The 27105-nt window shown below is 42.8% G+C and overlaps 2 protein-coding genes across 3 annotated transcripts in view; one reads left to right on the forward strand and one right to left on the reverse strand.

Moving 5' to 3' along the window:
• The first annotated feature begins 255 nt into the window (after positions 1-255).
• Positions 256-2248, forward strand: LOC115793594 (5-hydroxytryptamine receptor 1D). The gene is made up of 3 exons (XM_030748642.1): positions 256-418; positions 698-858; positions 956-2248. Exons 1-3 carry the CDS (start codon positions 256-258, stop codon positions 2246-2248), a joined length of 1617 nt encoding a protein of 538 aa, XP_030604502.1.
• Positions 2249-3095: 847 nt separating this feature from the next.
• The window catches only part of slc35f3b (solute carrier family 35 member F3b), a 52474-nt gene continuing 28464 nt past the window's right edge, over positions 3096-27105 (reverse strand). The window contains exons 1-7 of one of the 2 annotated variants that reach the window (XM_030748126.1): positions 25603-25814; positions 15845-16184; positions 9672-9891; positions 6417-6542; positions 5761-5953; positions 5541-5630; positions 3096-5266 (exon numbers count right to left, since the gene is read on the reverse strand). In XM_030748126.1, coding sequence (XP_030603986.1) covers positions 5025-5266; positions 5541-5630; positions 5761-5953; positions 6417-6542; positions 9672-9891; positions 15845-16184; positions 25603-25678 — 1287 coding nt within the window. In that variant the 5' untranslated portion in view covers positions 25679-25814 and the 3' untranslated portion in view covers positions 3096-5024. Of the gene's footprint in view, positions 5267-5540; positions 5631-5760; positions 5954-6416; positions 6543-9671; positions 9892-15844; positions 16185-25602; positions 25815-27105 lie in introns of those variants that run through there. The other variant, XM_030748125.1, reaches the window with a different exon arrangement.

Here is a 27105-nt window from a genome sequence, read left to right on the forward strand (position 1 = left end):
TAAAACATTTGTTTTTTTCTTACTGACCTGTGTCTGATGATTTATGATTTTCTATAACAAAAGCAGCACTGAAAGAGTTAAATAAGGTACAGCAGGTGCTCAGACATCCTCCTCCCTCCCCCTTAAAACCTGGAGACCTTCCGGGGAGAAGAGGAGCAGATGGAGTAGCTTACATGTGATGACAGTCGTGTTTTTCTGTTGAGACAGGCTTGTACTCGACTCATCATGTGAGGATAACAGTTATTTGACTGGGATATGGACAATCTGGATAACTCCTGGTCGGAGCCCAGGTTGCTTCAGCAGCTAGCAGCTGTTATCAGTGCAAATGGGACTAATGGTTCAGAGCCGGGGGTGTCCACCCAGACCCAGCTGGTCCTGGAGATTCTCATGGTCCTGATGTGTTTGGGCGCTGTGACAGGTACAGACTCACCTGCTGACACTTAATAAACCATTAAGGTATTCTAATTCCTACATTTGTTACATCGTATTCCTTTTCCTTAAGGATTCTTTTGCACACTCACATCCATACTCTGAATAAAGCACTTGTTTCAGCACCAGAATAATAATAGAGTTTTATAGCTGCACATTATTAATATCAGTCCTTGCTGTTGCTTTCTGCCTCTGTTGCTGGGTCACAGACAGACTGACCTGTGTGTCACTGTGTGTGTGTGTGTCTGTGTGTTGTATTTCTGTGTAGGTAATATTCTTGTCATTGTTATTGTGGCTGCAACCAAGACTTTTCACTCGGTGACATCAGTGCTTATCATGAACCTGGCCATCAGTGACCTCCTGGTGGGCATCGGAGTCATGCCATTCGTTGCTCTGTCCATCATGAACCCTGGATGGGTGGATTGTACTGTACGTCACCTGCGTCCAGGTTTTAAATTTGGCTGCAGTTTGCTTTGCTCCACCGTGCGTGCATGTGGTGATGTTCCGTTTCTCTCCTGTCTCGCAGGACCTCTGTTTGTATGTGGGTTACACCTCCTCTGTGTACTGCACAGCTTCCGTGCTGACACTGGCCGCGATTGCCCTTGACCGCTACCACTCCATCATATACTGCCTGCGCTACAGCTCCCGCTGCACCCCGTGGAGGATTTGCGGTGTGGTCCTGTGGATTTGGCTGCAGGCTTTGGCTACCAGTTGCCCTCCACTGCTGGGCTGGAGCTCATTCAGCTATGTGTCCCCCATGTACAGCTGTACAGTGAACTGGGCCAGCAGTCCTAGTTACACCGCTTTCATGGCTGCCCTCTCGTACCTCATCCCTGCAGTGGTCATCCTCTTTTGCTACGTGAACATTGTCAAGGTGGCTCGCAGCCACGCCAGGAGGATTCACACACTCGAGGACGCCGTGCAGCGTTGCAGGAATCTCACCTCGGACTGCGCTCCCGGGGAAACATCCGACCAGCACAGTGGGTGCCTCCACAGCCCCTCGACACTTATCTATCACATAAGTGGACAGTTTGTGTCTCATGTTGGTACAGGGGAAGATGATTACATCAACTCTGCTCTTCCTGAAGCTACCACAGAGCAGAGAAGGTCAGCATCGAGGCGCTTTTTCTCCTTCCTGGCTCAGAGTGCCTGCCAGTTTCCTCTCCAGCAGCATCAGAGCCACCAAGGTGTGGTCCGGCTCTTCATGGTCATCGCAGCCTTCTTCCTCTGCTGGACACCTTATATATGCGTCGCCCTGATTCAGGCCACAGAAACTGCAATTGCAGGCCAGCCCACCCTCGTCTCAGCCTCTGGTATTACTTTCTCCTACTGGCTGCTGTTGCTGAACTCTGATATCAATCCTCTGCTGTATGCACTGCTTAGCAAGCGTTTCCAAAGCGCTCTTCAGGGACTCAGGCAAAAAATTAGCGCTCGTCTGGGGAAGGTGGTGGGAAGAGGAGATGAGGCCAGAGCAGAGGGAGACGATGGCAGGAGCAGCGACCCCAGCACACTGACCTCCACCCATCGCGGCCTGGCCTCCAGCTCTGACAACAGCAAATCATTGTGCTCTCCCTCTATTTTTACTGTTAGCGCTGACTTCCAACATCAGCCCGAGGAACATCTATGCAGTGTGTGTCATCCTCAAAAGAGCTCCTCCGCGTGGCAAGATGCTGGAGGTGACAGGAGAGTGGACTGCCTGCAGGTCCCCACTCGGCCACAAGAGAGCAGCACTCTATCTTTTTCTGGTGTGACCGAGGAGCGGCAGGCCACTTTTTTCTATGGCCAGATAACAGTGAGAGTAGAGCATGATATTTCTTAGTCAGGACAACTGTGGCATCCGACTGAGACCACAATTAACAACTTTTTTATTATCAGTTAATTTGGGGGGTTTCTTCCCCCTCAGGTAATCAATGGATTGTTTGTTTAGTCAGTAAAAAAAAAGAAAAAAAAAAGTGAAATGTCTATCAAAGTTTGCAAAGCCAAATTTGCTGTTTATCTTGCTTATTTTGTTTGATCACCAGTCTTCATAGTGTAAAGACTTCATTATCATAGAATACCAGCAAAGATTCAAAGCTAATAAGTCCTAAAAAATTAAACATAGTTAGTGGGCAGTCATTTCCAGATATAATAAATTAATGTAAAACTTTAATACACTGCGCCACAACTTGCTTGCCATATTAAGTTTGCACAATCTCCCTTGTCTGCGTGGGTTCTCTCTGAGTACTTCTTCCCACAGTCCAGATACCTGCATGTTAGGCTAATTGGTGCTTCTAAATTGGCTGTAGGTGTGAGCAACCTGTCCAGGTGTGTACCCCTCCTCTCATCCCCTCACCAGATGGGAATTGGAAAAGTGGATGGCTCATTTCAAATCAGACTGATTTGTAGCCAAGACTATGGTTGGGGGGGGAAAACTAAATTGGTTTTCGGGTTCACTGATAAATCCTTTGGTTTCAAGAAGTTTACAAATATGAAAAATGATGTTCCTCCCCTCTTACCAGAGCTGATCGTGGCTTTCTCAAATGTCATGTGTTTTCTAACCCAACGCTTTAAACCCTGCTAAACATTTGGGTTTATCACTCAATTGATTGAATGATGAATTGCAGATTTATTGCAGACGGGATGAAAAAAAAAAATCCCTTGACAAGGAAATGTATTGAAAAGCAAGATTTTTTTATATAGTACATGTGATTACACTTGACACCCAACAGCAGATCTAATAAACCCACCATTTATTCACGTTCAAAATATTTCCTCCTCAAATGTGATAATCATATGTTGCATCTCAGTGTAAAAATCATCATTCCTTACAAAGGTTTACATTTATGTCTAGCAATAATTCCAGAGGAATACATTATTATTATTTATTGTCATAGAGAATGACAATGGGAAACAGTGCTAATGTACTCTATTGCAAAACAAAGAAAAGGCAGTGAAGTGGACTTCTCGGCTGCATCTGCTCGTACAGTATGTGCATGCTCGTTCTGTAAGACGTCACTCGCGGTCTCCTCAAGGTTAGTCAGCAACCAAATGCAAAAAATATAACGAGTCTACTGTGATGCATCAAGTTTGTTTCAAGAAAAAGACAAAAAGAAAATCATTCAGATGAGTATAAGAAGGATAGTATTAAACAGTCTCTGTGCAGCAGTCTGTGGTGGCACTGTAAAAAACAGATAGCACATTGCGAGCGCGTGTGGTCGAGTGATGTTCGTACATTCACAACAAGGCAGAGTTTCCACCGTTGCTTTACAAGGCGTGCACCTCAGTTTCTCTCAGGGTCAACTCGGTTGTTAACTTGCCTCAGAAAGGTGATAAATGAAAGTAAGTAAGGTTTTTTTTTGTTTTTTTTTTGATCATGAGAAGAGCCGTGTGTCAGCACTTCTCCCCTCAAGCCACAGTGGGACAGTTTTCTACTGACTGTATTTCCCACCTGAAATGAAACAATGTAACTGCCACACATTTGCTTGTGTGCACATGATACTAATATGTTAAAAGAGAGGCTCAGAGATAGCTATGTTCAATGTCATTAAAGGGGTAGTTCCAAGTTTTCAATAACCTGTCAGTCTTATTTTGAGCTATCACAGTTTTTTAATGACATTTGAGTGTATTATTTAAATTGCTGGGTTAATAAAATGGTCATACTATTTTCTCACTGGTGCGTCGGCAATTTAATATGTGAGGCAAGTGCTTTATGGATGGACTGAAAGCAGGCCCACCATTTGACAAACATGTCAATGATATAATGCATTGAAAGCAACTACGAAAAAGATAGTGGCGCTCGATATCTCGTGACTAAACTGTGGGCCCGAGCAATGAGTGAGTGATGACAGAGTGGGAGTTTGGCCCAAGGAAAGCACATAACCACGGGGAGCCAATCAGTGCGGATGAAATGAAACTGACCTCTTCTCTCAGGATGAATAGAGAGATGCATTGTGAAAGCTTCTTCAGCTCAGACTGATCCTCAGATGTCCTGACAGATCCCTTCACACCAGATGAGCTTGACAGGTCCACGGCTCCAGGACATCCAAGGTGTGAAATATAGCTATGTACAAGTGCACCAAAGGCAGGTATTTGTCACTAAGTTTACACCCACAGGAGGCCACTGGACCTCCTGTTTGTTTTCAGGCATTCAGCTTTGTAGGCATTCTTCTTTGGATCTTAAAGGTGTGTAAATGTGTACATGTTAAAGCCAGCTGGTCTACGAGGTGTTAGGCCTGCCTTGAGAGATGTCTGTCCCTTTATTCCTCCTTACTGAAAATATCAGGCAAGTTGGCAAGTCTCCCCAGGTGCAAGGAATCAGAGGAATGATTAAGAGGTACAGTAAAATTAATGCATGATTCAATCAGTTTTACCTGATCATTTTAAGGGTAAGAAAGATTACAACTGATATAGGTCCATGCACCAACTCGGATAATTTGTGAGTGGAAAGGATGCCAGATGAATGAAACACAATCTGAACCTCCTTCATCTTCCCCCTTGATTGAAAAGCTGCTGATCAGAGGGCAGTCCAAAAGGCAAGGAGTCAGGCAGGTCAAATGGGTTAATGTGTCTCCCCCCTTCATGTATATGTGTTTGTATTGTGTTGATATTTCATGATTTCAGTGTGCATATGTGGACATGGAGGTCCTGCCTCTCCCTCTCCAGTTGAGCCCCGTGGCAGCACCTGCCTCTCCGCCGCCCTCTGCTGGCTCGTCACGTTTGCGCAGCTTCTGGCTGAGCTGGATGATGCACTGGTCCCAGTCCTCCGGTAACAGCAGCATTAGGAAACCCAGGCAAATGATGAACACGGCAATGAGGCGCACTGAGTTAAAATGAATTTCACATGTGTAGAGGTCCACCACTGTAAAATTACAAAGATGTGTTAATAAAAAGAAACTTGCAAATATTGTAAAGCCAAGGCAAGAACTGGGTTCGTGTAAATGATTATACATTATAACTCTGTATGTTTGCCAAATAAAAAAAATGGCTAATTGTACATCAAGAGTCTAGTTTGAAAATTAAATGCAGTCTTTCATCAAATATAAATGAGAACTTTTGGGAGAATCCAATGCCATCAAATATTAAATGGTGACCAGATATAAAAAGCTAACTTGGAGGAAAGCCAAGAGACTTACTGGCATTTACAGGAACACTTAGGACAATGCCAAGGGAAATTAATGTTGGGTATGTTATCGCGATGCCAAAGTTCACCAGGACATTGAAAGCTGTAGGAAGAAAGCAGAATTAGAGAAGCAGCAGACTCCACAATAAGAATGTAAAACTGCAAACTCTGCAAAATGCTATTTGTAGATTACATAACCAGTTTGTGCACATTATTGCTCTGTCGCTATATACCAAAAAGCAGGGCTGCGACCCCACAGAGGTAGGCCCAGGGGATGTCTCCAAGTGATTCGATGTACTCCACGTGTGTGAAATACAGCATGACTGGCACAAAGCTGATGAAGACAAAATTGGTGCTTCCAACAATGCTCAGAAAGAGTGCAGCCTCTCCAAATTTGGCACTTCCCAGAACCATCTTAAAGAGCACCTGAGGATAAAGAGGAAGGAGAGTGATGAATGCATCAAATCTGCCCCCTTCAGGAGCTGGGGTATATTACAGAGCGTGCTCATGCCAAGTACCTGCCATGTCTCTGGCTCCGAGCCGCTGCTGTCTGTTTATCACATTAGGGCAGCACAGACAGCAGGGCAAAGGAGACCAGACCCTGTCAAAACATAGCTATATAATATCTGTCCTGTAACTCCCTTGACCAGTGTATCACAGCCTGAGGTCAGCAACCAAATGCATAGGTATGACACACTTCTGGCAGGTGTGTCTCACACTACATAATCCCCTTCTGTTTTCTGCCACCTGGTTACGTAACAAGAAGGGAGCTCGTGGTTTCTTACTACTTTTTTATTCCACTGTGAATAAAAGTGGCGCTGCAATGGAGCTTCATGCAAGGACTCAAGCCCAGTAGTACAATATACACTGATGAAATGCAAACAAATACCTTGTAGAGTGCTGACATCGAAGCAGAGGCCACGACCAAAGCAATGCCGATGACTGAGTGGCTGTGGAATCCATCAGCATAGGTCATCATTACGATGCCTGCTATGGCCAAGATAGCAGCTACTATCTGTGGAGAGTGCGAGAGAGATAGAGAGCGCATCGGTGAGTGAAGGATGGACAACATGCTGCTCACAGTTTGGTGAAAAAGACGCCTTATCCCATACTGCTGCGGAGGGACACAGCAGGCCCACATGGCCTCCGCTTTGTTATTCAATGCAGAAATCTCAGGCCTTGCAGAGCCAGGCTTGAAAATGCATAACAATCGAGTGGGTTTTCTTTAATAGTAAACAAGCTTTTCGGCAGAAATGATCTGCTCTCAGAGTCACTGTGTAAGCGCTTCCAATCCAGGATGGGCAGCTTTTACAGTGTTGGCTTGATTGTGTGACATTGATTTCCGTTACAAAGCCATCATGTTTACAAACCAAATACCCCCACCCCCCTTTCAGTCCACCAGCCCCCACTTATCTCATCCACTCCCTGCCTCTGCAATTATCACAGCTTCAAGATGGCAAAGACCCATCAGCTTCACCCTGCTCTGGGCCAACTCTGATGCATCAAAAACCAAATCTCTTGTGTTTTATTACATAAAGATTTTGGTCTGTCTGTGGAATTTGTTCATACTGTACATGCGAGAAGTGAACAGCAGTGATACGGCTATGGTGCGGTCCAGCTGAGTGGATTAGCGCCGCATTAAGCAGGTGTCAGGAAGATAAATGAGCCGTGTGTTTTTGCTTGGCCAAAGCTCCTCAGGCAACTCTGGCTAAATGTCTCTTTCTGCACTGCGGGCTGCCCGTCAGTCACACCTACACCTTTCATTTTAGCGAATGGCCATTTGCTTACGGGGTCAGCAACAATTTAAGATGTTTCAGCACAATGCGAGGGTCAGAGGGAGAAAAGACTATGGCATCACACAAACTTGTTCTGCAATGTGCAGGTGTGACATACGAATCCATTTAGTGGCTTAAGTCATTATAGTAGTATAACAAAAGCATGTGGCCTTGGATCATGTTGCAGCTTATGCTCTTTATAAATCATAACTCTAAACACAGGTCACGTGTTAACTAAAAAATAAAAAATCTCCCCAGTTTATTTGATCATTTTGCCAGTGCCAAGCTGAGCCCGTCATCGGTTTAAACGCACAACATCACTGAAACAAACCTCATCTATGTTTAGCAAGGTTGATGTAGCATCCCCCTCATCTCTCTCTCTCTCTTTCTCTCCCTTTCTATCGCTCCTCCTTCACTTTCATGACAAACTTGTTCAAGTTCCCCTGCATTACTGCAGACATCCAAACACTGCAATCCCCACTACCAAGCAACAGAGAGAAAGTGAGAGGGAGGGTGTGTAAGAGAGAGCAGCGGGACTATTACTGTACTTGTCTCTTACTTGGCTTTTCATCACGAATAATGGGGGTGACAAGTCGGGGCATACACAAGGGAGAGATGGGATGCTTGTGAGTGTGTGAAAGTAAAAAAAAAAAAAAGAAAAAAGAAAAGAGGAGGGGAAATCCATTCTGCAAAGTGCAGGACAGCTGCAGATATGAAAGTATCTGAGGCGTGCAGTGAGAGGAGATAAGGACATACCTCAATTCACAAAGTTAACCCCTTACTCTTCTGCTTTTCTCTCTTCTTTATCAGTGACAAACATGCATGCCAACACACGCGCACACACAGACACACACCAGGAGGCACATTTGAATGACACTGCGGTCACTGCTAGGTAATCACCCTGTCATGCTCATAACCTGCTCTCTACTCAACCGTGCTGTGCGTGTAGCTCACACATTCAAATGGAAATCCAATCAAAGCAACCCATCACAAATTTGCATTCCTTTGTGGGTTATAGACAGTTTTTTTTCTTTCTTTTTTTCATCAGTCACTGATGACTGATGAACTGTAAACTGTAAATCCACATTAAGAGATTAATACAGTTTCTAAAAAGGTAAAACTATGCAGAAGTGCCTTAAACCTGTTTTTTTTTTTCTAACATCCAATAAGTGGCAGAAACTCTGGTTCTGGTATAGTCAACATCATGACCTCAGTAAACACTTTCCTGATGAGTTTATAAAATCAATCATATGTTTCAAGTCTTAGTGAATACAACATGATGTCCTAATCAGAGTCTACAGGAAATATAGAAGGACCCAAATTTGCGCATAGGTAGCTAGAGACATTTACATTCCAGCAAAGAAGAGAGAACAAGAAACAACTTTCTGCTACACAAAATTAGATATTTGTTTGACTTTCCCCCAATCTCAGCTCGTGTCTCACGATGAACAGGATACTTCTGTATCTTTAGGGATCGGAACATAATCAAACTAATTCAATCTGGAAAGGGAAAAAAAAAAAAAAACACTTTTTAGTGGAACTACTCATAAATCACATAAATCTACATGTGACAGTCTGCCTGTGAGGCTAATATTGGCCATGCTCTTATCTTAAAACCCTTCTCTCATAAACAGTAAGATTCGAGATAAATGGGATGCTCAAACGTTTAATCAAAATATACGGTGTAAACGTGGGCGTGCAGAACGGGTTGATGGCAGCTTGCAGTAGTCTTCAGAAGCGCAGATCCATCGGAGAGTAAAGATTCATAAAATTTAAGTATCTCTGGCCTTTACAATCATTTAATTTCCACTCAGTGTGACAGCCTCTATTCCGTTTTGGTATCATTTACCATGCATCTCTATGCATTGCTTTTTATACACAACAAACACCCAGTGACAGCGTGGACAGATATAATAACAACTGCAGTAATAAAGCAGATCGGGGGACAGCTGAAAATCGCTAAAGGTGAAGACCAAAACAGCTTTACATTGAGCAGTATTACAGTCATGTAGTGTTTAAGCATAAAATGAACACACACCACGTATTCACACTGATGTGCTCATCCCACAGCTCACCGATTTCCTAGGTGGGGAGGGGGGGGGGGGGGGGGGGGGTTCTGCTGTTGCCACACTTAGCACAAAGGGTTAAATATCCCGTTGTCTATAATGACTTTATACAACATAGCAAATTCTTCCTGAAAACTAATCTAAAAAGCACTTTTTTGGTTATTATCTTGTTTATTGCAGATAAAAGTTACAAGCCTGGAGGGCACAACGTGAAAATCATTTCTGTGTCCTGTGCTAGACTCTTATCTAAAGATGCAGCATCTTCCCTTGGAAGAAAGTAACAATGCATGCAGATGTGCTCACCCTGACGCCCATAAAACGGTCTCTGAGTACGATCCACGACAGCAGGAAGACGAAGGCCTTGTTACAACAGAATAGCGCCGACACATCTGTTGTGTTGATCTTCCTGAGGGCCTGCAGGTACAGGTAGTTGGTGAGGATCCACAGGAGGCCAAAAGGTGCCACCTTGGTGAAAAACACCTTCGGTGTTAGCCCATCGTCACCGAAAAACCTACAGCACTCCCTGTGCAGGATCAAAATGAAGAGTGTTAGCATTCCGATAATGTGGCATGATTTAAAAGTTGATAAATATTACCACTCTGGGACTAATTAACACCAGTGAACACAAACAGCACAATCTTAAAAACTCCTTGAAAAGACACTAATGCTGTTAAGTGAGGGAAGTAATTCCCACTTCAACGGTTACATCTAAATGATGTTGGTCCCACATTATAGACACACGGGACCAAACCTATCCGAATAGAAGAGTGACTTAATATTTAATCGCATAATCAGATCTGCCACAAGGCATTGAAGTTAAATATTCAACTGTCCCCATTAAGAAATCAAACAATGTTTCCTCCTTAGGTGTTTTATATGATTACTTTTTTTTTTTAATAAACAACATACAACTGTATGGGAAATGTCTCAGTATGGCCGAGAAATGGAATAATCTTTGCTGCTACAACAGGACAAAACTAATGAATAAATCAATGAAAAAAGCTGTTTGGTATTTCATTGTGACAACAGGCAGAAATTTGTTTGATGTACTCAGAAAAGTCTTCTTTCATCTTCCTCCGTTCTCAGCATTACTTGTGGACACTCTGGGAGTTCGGCTTCTGGGTATGCATTTCCGTATGGGTTTAAACATGGAGGAATGCTGGGGACACAAATAAATGTTGCTGTGACTTTTGCATATGATGAATATCTCAGGCAAAGTTGTAATGACTCAATATGTAGCCACAATGAAAAGAAAGAACTTCTTTAAATTCTAAGGTTTTACTTATCAGGACCTAATAAAAATCATCTGGTCCTTAGCAGGTCTTAAATTTAGGTAAATACAACCTCAGATGAGCTACAAAAGATGACATATTGCACTATGTTATTATTATTTTTAACAGACACTAGGCAAAAAATGTAGAAACAGTGTGTGCTTCCACAGGAATTCAGAAGGTAAATAGTAGCCATATGCTGCTAATCAAATGCACTGAAATAACTGATTATCAGCAAGTGTGAACACCTCTATAAAAGCAGAAGCTTGCTGGTCTGGAGCCTTCAGGTGTATGTTAACACAATGTCAAGGAGGAAAGACATCAGCATTGTTGCTTCCCATTGGTCTGGGAAGGGTTATAAGTCCATTTCCAATCAATTTATAGTCCATCACTCTGCAGTGAGAAAGATTATTCACAAGCAGAAGACATTCAAGACAGCAAGACGGTCTTCACAGGAGTGGACATCCCAGGAAATTTATCCATACAATGCTCAGAGGAATTGCAAAAAAAGCAAGAGCTGCATCTCAAACTCCACAGGTCTCAGTTAGCATGTTAAATGTTAAAGTTCATTACAGTACAGTAAGAAAAAGACTGAACAAGTGTGACTTGTTTGCAAGTTTTGCCAGGAGAAAGCGCCTTCTCTCTAAACAGAACATGGCAGCACAGCATAGGTTTGCAAAGCTGCATCTGAACAAACCACAAGACTTCTGGAACAATGTCCTTTGGACAGATGAGTCCAAAGTGGAGATGTTTGGCCATAATGCACAGTGGCATGTTTGGCAAAAACAACAGCATATCAGCACAAACACCTCATGCCAACTGTCAAGCACGGTGGTGGAGGGCTGATGAAATCATCAGGGCTTGTTTTGGAACCACAGGACCTGTGCACCTTGCAGTTGTTGAGTCAACCATGTGCTCCTCTGTATACCAAAGTATTATAGAGTCAAACGTGAGGCCACCTGTCTGACAGCTAAAACTTGGCCCAAAATTGGGTCATGCAACAGGACAATGATCCCAAGCACAAAAGCAAATCTACAACAGAAAGGTATTACAATGGCCACTCCTCTGCTGAATCAAGGTGTTACAATGGCCCAGTCAAAGTCCAGACTGCAGCCTGACTGAAATGCCGTGGCAGGACCTTAAACGAATGCCCGCAAACCTCAATGAACTGAAACAATGTTGTTAAGAAGAGTGGGCCAAAATTGCTCCAGAATAAGGTGAGAGACTGATAAAGTCATGCAGAAAACGATTACTTCAAGTTATAATGTGGTTCTACAAACTATTGAATTGGGGGGGGTGTTACTTAGTTTTTCCACATATAGCCTGCTCAAGATGAGATTACTTTTATTATGTCTGGATACATAAAACCTTAGAATGGTTAGAAGGTGCACTTTCTTTTCACCATGACTGCATGAGGAGTTCTATCCAGCTAAGTCTTAACAGACAATATAAAAGAAAAACTAAATCTGGTGACATATGATTAACAGTCAGTCTGACATTCTGCCATGTTGAAGAAGTGATTAATCTTTAAGTGTTTCAGCACGAGGCTTAGTCATTCACTATTCATGCTTTTCAGACTCTAACTACACACAAGAAGCTGGATGAAAATACCCTTGAATAAAAGCTGACAGTCCAAACGCTATTGGCATGAGTCAGTAACACAAGAGAGGAACCAAACCATGACATTATGTATCAGTATCAGAATACTGCATGGTGGTTCTGTTCTGTCATGTTACTACATTGTCTGCTGAGTAAGAACTAACGTTGCTCTGCTTTGATGCCAAGAATTTTCTATTTTACCCCCAACCTGCACGACTCCGCCCACACCTGACTGCTATTGTTTAACAGCACTACTGAGTTATCCTGTTTAGGCTGAAAGCATCTGGCCCTGCAAAAGTGATGAAGCAGCAATATCAGAGGAGTGGCAGGTAGCGCATTTGCCAGGATACTGTAGAGCAGCATTGCTATGAATCATCTCCACAGAGCTGAGTCTGCACTAAACACACACACGGCTCCAACCCCCCTCTACGGACACAACACTAATTCTGTGACAACCAGTTTATCAGCATTTCATTATAGACACTGGTTACGCCACCTTAAAGCCAAACCAATAACTGTGTTCATGCTTTACTGTTCCACTTGTGAGACGTGTAATCTTCAGCGATTTTTAAGATACTTTAAAGCTCTGCAACGCTGCCAGAGAAGGCGCTATAGAGGCAGATATTAAACCAGAGTCATGGATTAAAGAGTTAAACACTGTCCTACCAAAGTCACTAGAGCCTGAATGTCATTTTTATTTGGTTTCTTTAGAATCTGGCAGGAACTAAGTTAATCCATCCTTCTTTTCGTGCTTACATCTAAAGTCACTTTTAAGAAGGTTTCATATTAACAAAGAGCAATCAAACCTTCTCAAACTACAGCCTGAAGTTAAAACATGAACATGCAAAGTTGCACTTTGTAAATAAAGATACATTTCCTTCCACTGTTGCTACAATCTGTCTATAAATAGTAAGACGAAACAGCAGAAAAGGAGACGAGTGCAGTAAAATCCTCTCCTCACAGATGTACTTCTAAGGTCAGGTCCTTGCCTCTATTTTGGCTGTCGGCTATCACAAAGCTGTCACATCCCTTGGTTTCTATTGCTCTGCAGCGTCAGATTCAACAGAAGGTGCAATTTGCAAATTTATATTCAGTTCACATGAGTTCCAGCTGAGAAGTGGGAGCCCCGCATAATGTAAGCCCTCAAAAAAAAGGAAGGATTACATCACAGAGGAGCATCCGAAATACAGAGCCAATCCCCCAAGCTCACCAGCACTCCACACTGTCTAAACCACCACTCTCTGTCTCTTTGTACTGAAGCAGCACTGCGGGTACCAGAGATAACACTTTTGTCTAAAGACCAATGGACTGCCTCACCTGTGAAAGCCACTCTAACACACTTAGAATTACTTTCTCTCCAGCAGCTTAAGTAAGATGGCATGACCTGCTACATGTAGCGGTAAATATGTGGCAGTGTTTTGGAAATAAAATCTGATGAGAGGATGACTGCATATACTTAACAAGCAAAAACAGAAGGGAAATAGCATTAGCTCATTCAGTGAGATTAAAAACTGGCCTAAATGACAACACTAAGCAGCTGGTGAAACAGGCTGAACATGAGGCGTTTGTTTCCTCAAACACAAAGAGAAACTGCCACACAATTTCAGAAGGAAAAAATTCAATTAGCATTTCTCCACCATCACATTGGTATGCTGCTAGATGTCACATATAATGTTTAATTTTGTTGTGTAATCAAGCTAACCTTTTGAAAGGATTTTTCCTATCCTGACTAATTTAGTGGCAACCTCTGATTAGTCGCATACTTGTTGTGACTAGAGAAAAAAGACAGAAAAGAAAAAAGGAAAAAACTAAAGCCCAACAGATATAGGATTTCTAAGACAGATACTGATACCGATATTTGCAGATTTAAATATCTGATATTCTGATACACCCGATATTTTTTTTTCTTTCAGGCACAGATTTCATTAACATTATTCTGTATAGTTGTTTATTTACTCGTTTACACTCTGCCCAACTCTGAGGGAATCAAATATGTGTTGCCAACAGGGAAGTTGCAGAGTGGCCTCTGGTGGTCTCCGGTCTCTTTTTCACTTTTCCATTTATTGTCCATTACAAATTCTGATACAGATAGATTGGCAAATAGCCAGTATATCAGCTGATTAACTGCTGCACCCCCTTCTGGTTGGGCTCTAAATGAAACAGCATGAAAAGGTGTTTTTTTGTTTTTTTTCATTGGTTGTTTTGGTTGATTAGCTGATGACTCCTCGAGTTTCACTTGAGATGTTTTTCTGAGAGATCAGCTGTGGGTTTTATCTATCTATTTATTGTTTATCTCAGTGGTTGCTGTAGCTCAGGAGGAGGTAAAGCAGGTCATCTACTAACTGGAAGGTTGGTGGTTTGATTCTTGGCTGCTCCATTCTGTATGCTTATGTATCCTTGGGCAAGATACTGAACCCCAAGTTGCTCCCTGATATGTTGATTACAGTGTGAATGGTAGATAGAGAGCACTTGGATGTAGATAAATGTTCTGGTGTGAGAGAGGCCTGTTGTATAAAGCGCTTTGAGTGCTCAAGTAAAGTAGAAAAGTACTATATAAGAACCAGTCATTATAAAGGAGGGTTGTGAGACATTTAGTTGAGAAAGAAAACTTTGTTTTGGTTTGATTTTTAATGACTGCATTGCTCTTTGGTCTGCTGCTGCAAAAATTGATTTCTGTAAAACTGTAATTGCTGAAGTCTGTGCATCACCTTTGAGTGTAGAAAAGAAACAATGCCCTTTGATTTAAGTACTGTCGATATTTTTCTCAGCTATTTCTGTTTTCTCTGTTAGCCCGTTAGATGCAGTAAGAAGAAAAAATACAGATTAAACATTAATAAATAAAAAAAAATATAGTTAAAACCCCTGACTGCTTATTTTTACAAGTATGTCAGTGTGGTCTTCTTCCTTCTCTTTTTTGCCTTCCTATAATTGAATGTCTGACTTTTGTTTAAACACTAAAAAAAATCTAAAATACATCCTAAAATGGAAGTGATCAAAGTCTAAGCACATTGCAAGCATTTGTGCTATCAGCATTTTGGGGAGTAAAAGGCCAATGTGAAAATAAATAAATAAACATTTTATTTACTTTATTTACCTAATTTATGTGACTTCATTTCATTTTGACCCAGTCGCTACTGCATTTTGCAGTGACTTAAGGTTCCACTAGTTTTCTAAAACATGCTGCTATCGCCTACTTTAAGTGCATCAAAAGCTGTCAAACAAGTGTTTACTCATCTAAAGCCAGCCATCTGTAAGACTGATCACGAGGCAACTAGTGTTGGCTAGAGCCATAGCACAGTTACAGCACCCAACAAAAAGAGGAGGACAGGCAGTGTGCTCATAGGTCTGGGTATCGCTACTATGGACCAGCCCACATATTAGACAAAGAATATTGAATATAGAGCTGCCATGAAAGAGAAGAAGAGGCAGACCACGGAGAAGATTCAAGAGGAACGCACCATGTCAGAGCAGAAATACAGATTTTCAAAAAAGGGACGAGGAGGAGAAGAATGGGTGATAATCACAGGGCTACAGCATCTTCAGTGCCTGCCCCCCTAATTGAGCTTGCTCATTTGTATTGCTCTGAAGAAGAGAGTGTCTCCTAACCTTAACCTCTGCCTGGGTGTCTGCCTCTCCGGACTCTTGCACAGGTGGCCGATGTAGTAGAGGGGGAAGAAGAGGCAGTTCCACGTGGTGGCGAACCAGGTGAGGGTGAAGGGAGCATCGAACTGCTTAAAGGTCAGCTTTGCCAGCTGGGTGGAGCCTGCCCAGGAGGAACACACGCACATCACCATGGCGACTCCCCACAGAGCCTTCCGCACTTGTACAGCTGTTACTCGGATGCAGCAGTGAAGCCGCCGTCTGTTTGAGCCGGACTCTGCCCCTGCAGCACCGGCCGTCTGTGCGTCTGTGGTGCCGACCACATTCTCTCTGGAGCGGTCTTCCCCTGAAGATGGACACATACATATTAGATCGATGGCCAAACACACTGATACCTTAGATCTGTATTACAATCATAAATATAGCTCATATATTTCATCTCATTCATTATTTTGCACACGTAACTATATCACAGCAACCCATTTTAAACTATAAAGTATAATATATTATTTGTCCTTGCTCATTGCTGGATTCCTCTCAACTTCCTCTTGCTCTGCATGTGTTTCAGGCACCTCGTGGGCAGGGGATCGTCAGTGCCAACTGGGAACATCTGGGCCTGGTGTTTCCGGACTATGAAACTGTTGCTGGCATGCCGTCTGATTCTTGCTCTTCTGCCTGGCTTCTGAGTTTCTGTGTACTTACTTTCTTTTCAGTTCTTTCATGCTGTTTTCCAGCACCTTGTAGCACTCACACACTCTCTCCAGTCTCATGCACATCCTGTTCTACTGATCCTGCCTGCTTTTACACTCCATTGGTTCTCTTATCTTTGTATGTATTTAAGTTACTTTGGCTTGTTTAATAAATTATTTTGATAAAATGCCCCGAATGCTTTTTGTCATGGCCTTAAGAGCTGGTCAGGTTATGGCATTTTTTTCCCACTCTAATTATAATCCAGATACAGTATATTATCTGTTGCAGCAAATCTGAGCTAGAAGTTTAAGACACTGACTCCAGGTCATACCAGTCTTCTGTCATTATTTTCCAAATAACCACAGCTGCTTTCAAACTTAAATTGAACTTGAAGGCAATCAATCTGTGTTAAAAATGTGGTGATCAAGTGTGACAGGCGGCAGCCAAACAGAGGACATACGAGGGCAGATGTGATATCCAATCCAAGATGACCTCTTCTCCACCGCATGAGCTGCAGTGGCATGTGTGTTTGCCCTAGCGTGCAAAGACACACACCGCAACACTTAACTTTTCTATTTCACTTGTCAAAACCTGATAGCCTCCATGCTTCTTCAATAATGTGTGAACTGAAGCGAAGTGTTGGCCTGCTGTTTTCAGGCCCACTCACACCCACTCTGTGCTTCAAAACTGATTCACTTACCAAGATCATTTTGTTCTCTTGAATCACTGAACTTACTTACAAACTTTGTGTCCTCTATAAAGTTCAGATGACATTATGGTATACAGATTATTACAAATATAAAAGTTAAAAAAGTGATGGTGATGTGATGGTTTATGGCAGCTTTTAATCCAGATAATCTCTATCCTTTGTTCACTCAGCGTGTAATCATAATTAACTTCTTTTTAAACTAACAGTAACAAATTATCGCCACCAGAGCTCTAAAATAATTTTGGGCTGTCCTGAACCCAAAAAGACCCTGTAGCTAAACTCTCACCACCAAGAAAAAAACTACAAGACTGCAACTTTGCAATCAGTTTGGTGAGAGTCCAACACAATAAACAGAATGACCTAATAGGCATCATGATTCATTTGGTCGCTTCCTACCTTCCAAAATGTTGAAAATGAGCGATCTCCCTAATGGCGTTTCCAGTGGTAATGACGTGCTGCAGGGAGCCTTTTGCCAATTCATCACTGCACTGTACTCTGTTGACCGGAATACAGACCGCACTTCAGAGGGCCTCAGTGAGGCGAGAATAAATCTAACTTGATTTGATTATGCTGTGAAAATTATTGTTCGACGGCATCAACAGGATACTCAACTCTCATAATACTGTAGCTGTGCCTTATCAGTAGTTGCTGTATACGCTGCGTATTTTACAAAAGAGCTGTGTAAGGGGGGCATCCATCACACCCAATGAGGCAACTCCCTGTTGCTGGAAGAGCTGACTCTGACCTTTCCAGGTGGTCTCATCATATCACGGATTAACTCCCCTGATGACTATCGCCTCTTATGCTAATGCCCCGGCTTCCCCTCGCTACTTACTGACTGCATAAGAGATTCACATTCTGTTTATCTACTGCAAACAGTAAAAAGTGATGCAATTAAGATGAGATTATGCTGCACTGTTGGAGGAACCTGAACAATGTTCCCTGCTGCTGCAGAAGCAAAAATGACAGATCTGACAGCGCAGAGGCAAAATTTGGCAGCAGTGAAAGATGATTCGAGATCGTTGTCTGTTACTGCAATGAAGTAATGAATCAGCAGTGACCAAAAAAAGAAACAGGCACACATGGATGTTTATCAAAGTCTTGGGCCACAGGGGTGAGAATTAAGTTTCTCTATTCTGAGCTCCGGACCGCGTTGTCTTGTTCTGAAGGTCATCTCTTTGTTGATGCTGCCCAATTTGTGTCCTTCCTGGGCCTCCGTCCCACATCCTGTGGCTCTGACCACTTCTCTGGACTGCACCACAGTTTAATCTCCCAAATGCGATGATGGGCCAAGCCAATCAGCCCCTAGGCAGACTCTAGGGCCCAGCTAAGCATTTTCAGCTCTGGCACACTTAGAGAAGTGTCATGACAACACTAGTGATATTATACAGCCTATACTCCAGGCTGAAGCTGTTACCACAATACTTGAATACAATATTCTGTGTCTTATTAAATAAAAATGTGTCATACAGTAAAATGCTAATTAAAGCTGTTGTAATTAAATGCAGAGTTATGAGTGTATCATCATAGACTAATCGCTTAAAGGGAACACACTTATTTAACACTTAGACTAACGGTGACTAATGATACTTTATCAACCCTGAATGACAGTAATGAACATACTGAGCGCAGCTGAATTCATCAGTGTATGAGTCAGTGGAGTGGAGATCGAAAGAGATCGAGATCGAAAGGCTCCTCCGCTAATGACATTTGAAGCTATTACTACCATAAAGACAGTCTTCTTAAAGTGTTAAATCATTAACTCAGAGCTCTTAACCTTATTAATTCGTAATCTAATGTCAACCATCGAGGTCAGCCTGTCATACTAAGCTGTCTATAGCATGGGCATAGTGTATTTCTGATATTTAATAATTAATCTCAGCCTTTACGTGCACTCAAATGCAGATTAGGTTTAGTTTTAGATTATTCCAATAGCAAAATTTAAAACTAGATGAAAATGTCTACAGTTATTCAATCCATTCTATGTCCAGATATACTTCAGTGGATGCTAACAGACATCTGCAAAAATTGCTGGAGACAAGAAGAAAGTGTCCGTAGGGGCGGCTCGTGATCTGCTCTGACAGCTGTATATGGCTTCTTCTTGTTGCTTCCTCAAATATAGTCCCTACCACTCAGTTGAATGAAAGCATGCCAACATCATAGGATCTACTATGCACAGCTAAGTCGCAGTAATAGAAGATTTTGTTGTAATACTTAAAGCACTGATTGACAGAAAGCATCTTTATCATAGCAAACCATTTAACTTTTGTCTCATCAGTTAACATCTTAAGAGGAAATATCCACTTATCTGGGTAACACTGCTCCACCTGTGTGAGCGTGTCTAGCTGTATTTGTCTTGTTAAAGGCACAGGGAATCAGTCTTAATCATACATGCTCATGTGCCTGCCTGAAGTATTTTAGTTCACTGAGCACCTCATATGCTCGACATTGAATATACATCATACTCCCAGTAGAGGCAAAGTACTCCAGTGGATGTTGAGATTAATCTTGCCATTAATAAGCCAGTTTTCCAGCTTCTCTCCCATATAAGTCCATGCTCCCCTGCTTCCCAACCCGCCTCATTCCCACTTCTGCTATCCTCCCTCCCTCTGCAGTCTCTGCAGTGCAGATCTCTCCTGCTGATAGCTGCAAATCCCAAACGTGCCAGCAGAGCCCTGCCTGACTGCTCCCTCTCACACTTCACAGAACCTGCCCGTGACAGGCTGAGAAAGTCCCGATACGTCCCTGTTTTGCTCCCTGAACAGGCCACCGCCCAAGCCGTACACCGCGTTCTCTGTCGCCCTGCTTCCAAAACAAAGCTGCATGCTGGCAGCAGCAACAGTAGCATCAGGCTCAGGCTGGTTTGCCAGGGTGGCAATGCAACAGTAGGGAGTGTTCACCTGGGACCTCAACAAGGGGAGACGTAGAGGTAAGAGAGTTTTGTCTGTTTGGCAACACCTCCGTGGGAGCAAGCATGCTCCGCAGTGCTCTGCCTCAGCGATTCAAGAGGGTAAACAGATCAATCACACACACACACACTTCAGAGAAACTCTTCTTCTTGTCTTACTGTCTGTTGGCTTTGCTTGGTGATGAATACGAATTGAGTAGTTTACCTTACTCGTGGTGTCCTTGTCATCATCAAACAATACAGCATGAAGTCTTTGTATAAAACCTTAAACAGGCAGTCGATCTTAATTTTAAGTTTCCCTTTTTAAGGAAATCTCCATTTTTGAATAAAGTCACCTGCAAGGTATGACTGAAGAGTCTTTAATTTAGGTGAAGTGACCCCTTCACTTAACATTTTCAGTGTAATTCTCTGGATTAAAAAAGCAAACAAATTCAAAATCACTGCTCTTCTTCTTTAAACTGGTTTATGGCTGTCACACAGCATCAATCACTCAGTAAATACCTCAATAAAAATAAATCCTTCAGACACATGTTGACTTATTTGGTTTGTCAGGTCTGACATAAGTCAAAGGCAGATGTTTTTGTTTGAAAAGAAAGGCAATTTATAGTTGTTTTCTTTCTTTTTTTGTTAAATAAAGCAGTAACTGCACTTTTATACAGGAGGGTGGTAGTTTAATCACAGAGACAGCCCGATAGACAGGCAGCACACAGACAGCAGTTACTGTCTTTGTGGTCTCGGAGTCTGACAGACAGTGGGAGTCTGTGATACTTGACTGTGACAAGTTGGTCAGGCCAAGCTGTCAGTCAGCGTCCTTTCAACGCACCAGAGCAGGCTCATCTGACAAGCCTGTCCCACTCAATAACACAAAAGAGAGACAGGCGGAAAACACACCCTGCTGCGTCAACCAGCTGATAGGTAGGATCACATGGGCTGAAGGGACTAAAGGACCAGAAGGGCAGACAAGGGTGGGACAGCTGTTACTGATCCTGCTCTCCTTCATTCTCGGTTTCTCCTTCAACCTCAAAGGACAGCGCGGCGACTTCCTCGCCAAGTAGCAAACTTGCTGTTTGTCTCTGCCTTGACCTGCCCAGCTGGTTCAACAGATGCTCATGATACAGGTCAATGCTGCAGTCCCCTTAATGCCTTATTAGTTACACTGTGTGCAAAACAAGCAGAGTGTGATTGCGTGGGTCTGCGCACTGTGCTTTGTAGCAGATTGATAGCAATCATATTCAGCATCGGGTACACTACAGGATAAACCCCTGTTCTGAAGCAGCCCTCCCTCACTTGCAGTACCTTATACCACTGAATACAGTGTGATGGACCCACAGTTTAACAGACTGGCAAGAGTCCCAGCACTTTCCGCGACAAATCAATATTTAAAAGATTGGCCACAGCATTCCTGTTAAGGTAATGGAAAGGCAGCCACCACAGGTGTACGCTGAGTGTCTGCCCAAACAGTGGTTTTACTCCCTCTATGCACCGCAAGGCCACTGATGACACAGGGACTCCATCAGATTACATAAAAATGCAGCTTTTTTTTTAACACATCTTAACCATTTCACTGTGTCCCTACTGTGAAACAGTTTGGGAAAAAGTATGTTTATCATAAAAACCTGGCCACTCACTTTCATAGAAGAAATACCCACGTGTGTGCATACACTGTTATTCAAACTTCTGTTGAAATGGCTGAAATAAATATTAATTTTTACATTTTGGTTGTTAAATTATTTGTCATAAACAGCCTGCTAGGCTCACCACAACTGTAGCATCTAGTCTGCTGGGTACATTGTGTATTTGGAGAAGACCGGCAGTCTTCCTGCACACGGAAAAGCTTTCGGATCAGCTCACTCAATTTAGGATTACAGCTAAGAGCTTCCTCTTTACCCATATTTGTAGCGGGCTTTGCTTAACTGCACTGCTTTTCCTATATAAATTACAAATGTTACATACATAAAAGAAGTCTGGCGACAAACCAGCAATAAAGTTCGGCTTCATCTGACAGCATCGCTACACACACTGTACTTGATAAACCTAAGCAAAAGCTCAGCCTCTTAATAAAACAAAAGCCCTGTCACTGTGTATTCAATGCACACTTATCAAGCCCCAAAGACCTATTTCACTGGCTTTTAAAATAAATTTAGCACAAAGAAGAGGCTTTAATTTTACTCCTCTGACAACCAACAAATTCAACTCCAATTACACTCAAAGGATGAACGTGAGGACCCAACATTTTAATGAAGCCTAGAAAGAAACTCCAAAATTCTTGCCATCACTACTTCTGGTAACCTTTTAACTGCTGTATCTAATACATACACAATATGCACATACAATATGTTTGACCTCTGTCTGGCAGATGTAGCCTGACCTCCATACTGAGGGTACTGCTGCACATTTACATACAAATAAGACACATGCAAATGAGTACAAGATTCAAGATTCTGTCCATGAAGTGAACACGGCGTGTTATTTTCTGTATGGCAATGATTACAATTCAGATTTTTGTGTTTTCTGTCTTGAACTGTCCAAGTCATCCAGTCAGATAAAGATGCGCAAAAAGCAGAGCAGGTAGGTCAAAATAGCCTCCTTTCTATCAACTCCCAGCACTACTGAATGTGCTGAGCTGTCCACCAAAAAATGAATCAGGTTACTCTAAGAAACAAACACAAGTCCAGCTTTGCTTTAATCAAGTTTGAGCTAAGGGTCTACCTCTCTATATGAAGGCTTTTAATTTGTTGTCATCTGAAGTGACTGATCCATATACACCAAGGCGCATGAAGCCTTTGGGAGAGATTCAGTGTGCCCATAACAGAAGCTGGTGAAATGTGACCATCTTCCCGGGGGATGCATGTGCGCTGAATCACTCTTACAATGTGCCTGCTCTGTTTCAGAGGATATAATTAAATTGCTGAGATTAAAGGGACTTTTATGAACTTCTTACCCCTGCTTCTGACGACAAAGGAACAACACAGACATTCCCTAAAGACGCCATCAACAGAAATACGTTTAAAGAGAAATCAATAATTATTGTCTATGGGAAGAAGACACAGAGGAGGCAGTAAATACGGCACAGGAATACCTTGAAGCTGCAAGAGACGGCATTGTACTGTATACCCAGAACCAACACTGAGTCAACCAACACTGAGAACACATGACAACTGTGATGAATGACAGATTTGTTACTACTGTATGACTGCATGGATGTTCCTACAGAAATCCTGATCAATTCAAGCAATAAATGTAAGAAAAACTGAATTTCATGTTCAAATCTGATACTGTACTTGTTGCTTCAAAACTACTCGGTGCCTCACTAACACTGTGTGAAACTGTGTCTGTTCACCGGACACAAAAAAGAAGAGGAAAGACAGACCACAGAAGACTCGAGGCTGATAAAAAGGAAAAGAAACCCTAAGTCTTTGACAGTTTGCTGCAGGTTGTTAGCGAGGAGAACACAGGTTTTGGAGCTGGTGTTACATAAGCATGAGAGACTCTGAAAAGCTGCGTGTTGATACGCTGTGGCCCCCCTGTGATTCCCCCCCCCCCCCCCCCCCCCCTCCCCCCGACTCCTTCAAAGCATCTGCTAAAAATCGAACAGCCACATCACAAACTTTGCAGCTTTGACTCCCCTCAAAAATTTTACAATACTGTTTCATCCCCCAACACAAGACGCGCACGCACGTTTTCTCTCCCCGCTGCCTCGTGTCACAGCGGAGTTTTTGTCAACTCTGTATACATGAGCTTGTCAAATAACACCCCACCATCCCAGTTATTCTGAAAATAAAATGTGTGGAGCCTGAAATTCTCACTAATGAGCTTAAAATCTTTGGTAATCCTGCAGCACTGATTATTCTGAGGCAACCCAGGGTGTGTTGTCTGGGTATATGCAATGCAGACTAAACACCTCAGGCATCTTGTAATTTAATCTGATAGATTTCTGCCACATCCATTTATAACTGCAAAAAAATTCACCATTCATATTCTAGCAGTTGGTTGAGCAATAAATTATTGAATAATGAAGTATTTTCAGATATTTTCACATTAATGCTCTAGACTACTGTGAGCTCCCAAACAACAGGAGCAGAGACAGAGTTAAGCTGCGCTGACAAGTCTGAGTCAGCAACAACTCAAGTCCTGCATAACAGAGGCGGAAAGGAAAAACACTTTAACAAGTATTTATTTCTATGTTATATATAACCTGAAAGCTTTTTTTTAGTGGCTTCACTGATGATCAGTCACCTTGAGCATTACTGCTGCACTGCAAAGAGAACAGCTGCAACCAAACCTACTATGATCAAACAGCAAGTTTATGTATGGTTCACTGTGACCTCTAAGGTTCTTTTTTTATTTTGTGAGACATGCATATGTGTATCTTAATCAGGCTACATGAAACTCATCAAAGTAATTACAGTTATTTCTCAATTTGATCCAAGTGAAAGGTGCAAATTTGATAAGGATTCCTTCAGATGCAATGTGTTAATGCTGTTCTGCGCAAACACTGGTGTTCAGTAGTCTTGAGTAATAGATGGAGAAAAAAAAGATCAGCTCTTTGCACAAGAATCTGGCAGAGGAGAACATCAGAAGAAGCATACTGTACACACAACAAGGCAAGTATGACACTTCTCTTTCAAGAAGGTGCTGAGAATGGTGCAGCAGCACATCCACCACAGACACACACATATACGCACAAGAAGAGGTGTTGTCTCTTAATGATGTCAGCAGGAAATGCCAGCGCTCTTGCAGAGCGGGAGACCCAGTGAGAGACCCAACATAAAGCCATGAGGAATACTGAAGGACACTGCCAGAGAACATTTACAGGGACCATTGATAACAAGCTTACTGCTGGGTTCATGTCCCAGCTGCACTGGCACTATGCTCTGGCATTTTTAGCAGAGTCTCCTGCAGCCTGTGATGATGAAGGGTACACGGGGGAGAGTGCGAGGGGAATCCCTGCTGCAATAACAACTTAAGACCCTCCCTAGAGACCAGTAAATTTCAACACAGCGATCATCGAGCCGCCCTAAGTCGCGATTATTCCCCCAAATCAGTGCGTCAGTAACGCAATAATTTAAACGCTGCGGATCAATTTCGGGCTTCATTTCGGGGTTTTTATCATTATTATATAATGAAAGCAATTAAATAGCCAAATTCATCCAAGTGAAGCATCTGGCATCACTTATATAAAGAAAATGGATCTTAATCCTGCCCGATGTCAAAATACCCACAAATATTGCACCATAGATTTTAAGTTGAGCGCTTGGCTGATTCCCGTCGTTTCGTGTTGCTCACTGTAAGATTTTCTAAAGTTGATCCTTGTCTTGAAAAAAAAAAAATCGAGCAGTCTTCCATGAGATTCGTGAGCAGCCTTTAGAGAAATATTTTAGCTGAAGCTCCGGTCTCAGAGGCACACGGGCAGCCCCAGTTTGCGGGGTTACAGGCGGTCTAAACGGAACTCCCTACCTTCCACTTTGGTCAGGGTGAGCACCGGACTGTTGCAGGCGGACAGCGGGGCAACCCTTGCAGAGTGTTTCTTCATGATGATGAGCTCGGATGGGCAGAGCTCCGAACCGCTTCGACTACATCCCTGAGCCTGATTTGGTGCAGACACCAGACCTCTTGATGGGACCCTTGATGTTTCTAGAGCCGGTGTCCTGCCGTCTGTCTCTTCACATCCATCCAACTCCCTGTTTTTTAATTTTTTTTTTCTACCTCTGTCTTATCCCCCCACCCCCTTCCTCCACTTCCCTCCCCAAATCTGCTGTATCCAGTGCGTCCTGGCTGGTCTCTCCTTCACGTACAGTTTGGAGATTGCTGCAATTCGCCAACGTCACGCAGCAATCAGCCTTATAACCACATCCCACCATCCACCACCACCCTTTGTCGTTAAGCTCGGCTTTCCTCCTAGACCCCCTGTGGCCGTGGTCCCTCCGGTGCAAAGGAAAGTCTGCTTGGGACTGAGTAGACGCAGTCCTCGACCTGGAGGCGTGCATTAAAACTCTGGGCTATAAATGGATTGTGTGACAGATATAATGGGACCAGTATAGCTGAGATGGGAGGGTGGTGTGGGTGTGTTTAGCCTATAAACACTGCAACTGGAACTAGTGATCATAGTGAAATAATATAATGTTGTTTTTTCCCCCCTCACAACTGAAAAGCTAAATGAAGCTTCAAAGACCTTTGTAATACAGCTTGCTGATGGGCTTTTAAAGACATGTTCTTATACGCTCATGATTTTTGTTTATGAGTTGTGAACTGCCTTTAAGGTTATGTAATCTAAAATTTGCACAGGGAATTGTGTGGACTTGCAGTTTAGTGCAAACTTCTTGAGAGGAAAGCACCCATCACCCCCCCCCCCCCCCCCCCCCCCCCCCCCCCCCCCTTTTCTTTTCTAGGCTATTACAGTTTCTGTTTCCTCAACCATGCAGAGTGCTTATCGAGTACGATCGCTTCCATTTCACAGGAAATATTTTACAATATGTAAGGTAACATGAGGTCATGGAGCAGAAATAGTGACTTTTATGATGAAGTCAATGAATTTAATGTGGACTGATGAGAGCCATTTAATAGTTTGCACTGATACCAAGCTGACATATCAGTGCCTACCTAACAAAACTAAAAACATTGCGATACCAAGGCAAATCCATGCTCAGCACCTGTTGTACTCCTCAATTACACTGCCATGAATAGACTGCAAATGAGACTGTATGTTAGTATATCAGCAGGTAGGCGTTAAAGTAGTACCCTATTACCCTAAAATACAAGTAAACTGAGTGACCTAAGTTAGTCCCTTGATAGAAGTTATTTCTTCTCTGTGCAGCTCATATCTGTGTCTTTGACAAAGTCTTAACAGTTTGGATTCTTCTGGTAAAAGAAGTGAATCTGAGCATATCTGGGCGCTTCTCGAGGTGACCGAGAGGTGCTAAACATTTCTGAGCTCCTAGGACTCTTGTCTGTTTGCCCTAT

Source organism: Archocentrus centrarchus, chromosome 15, assembly GCF_007364275.1.
Source record: "Archocentrus centrarchus isolate MPI-CPG fArcCen1 chromosome 15, fArcCen1, whole genome shotgun sequence".
NCBI classification, from domain to species: domain Eukaryota; kingdom Metazoa; phylum Chordata; class Actinopteri; order Cichliformes; family Cichlidae; genus Archocentrus; species Archocentrus centrarchus.

Bases quoted from the DNA above. Each gene is read 5' to 3' on its own strand.
- LOC115793594 (XM_030748642.1), top strand. From the start codon at position 256: ATGGACAATCTGGATAACTCCTGGTCGGAGCCCAGGTTGCTTCAGCAG. The intron at 419-697 runs GTACAGACTCAC...ATTTCTGTGTAG, and splicing joins GTGTTTGGGCGCTGTGACAG to GTAATATTCTTGTCATTGTT. The intron at 859-955 runs GTACGTCACCTG...CCTGTCTCGCAG, and splicing joins CTGGATGGGTGGATTGTACT to GACCTCTGTTTGTATGTGGG.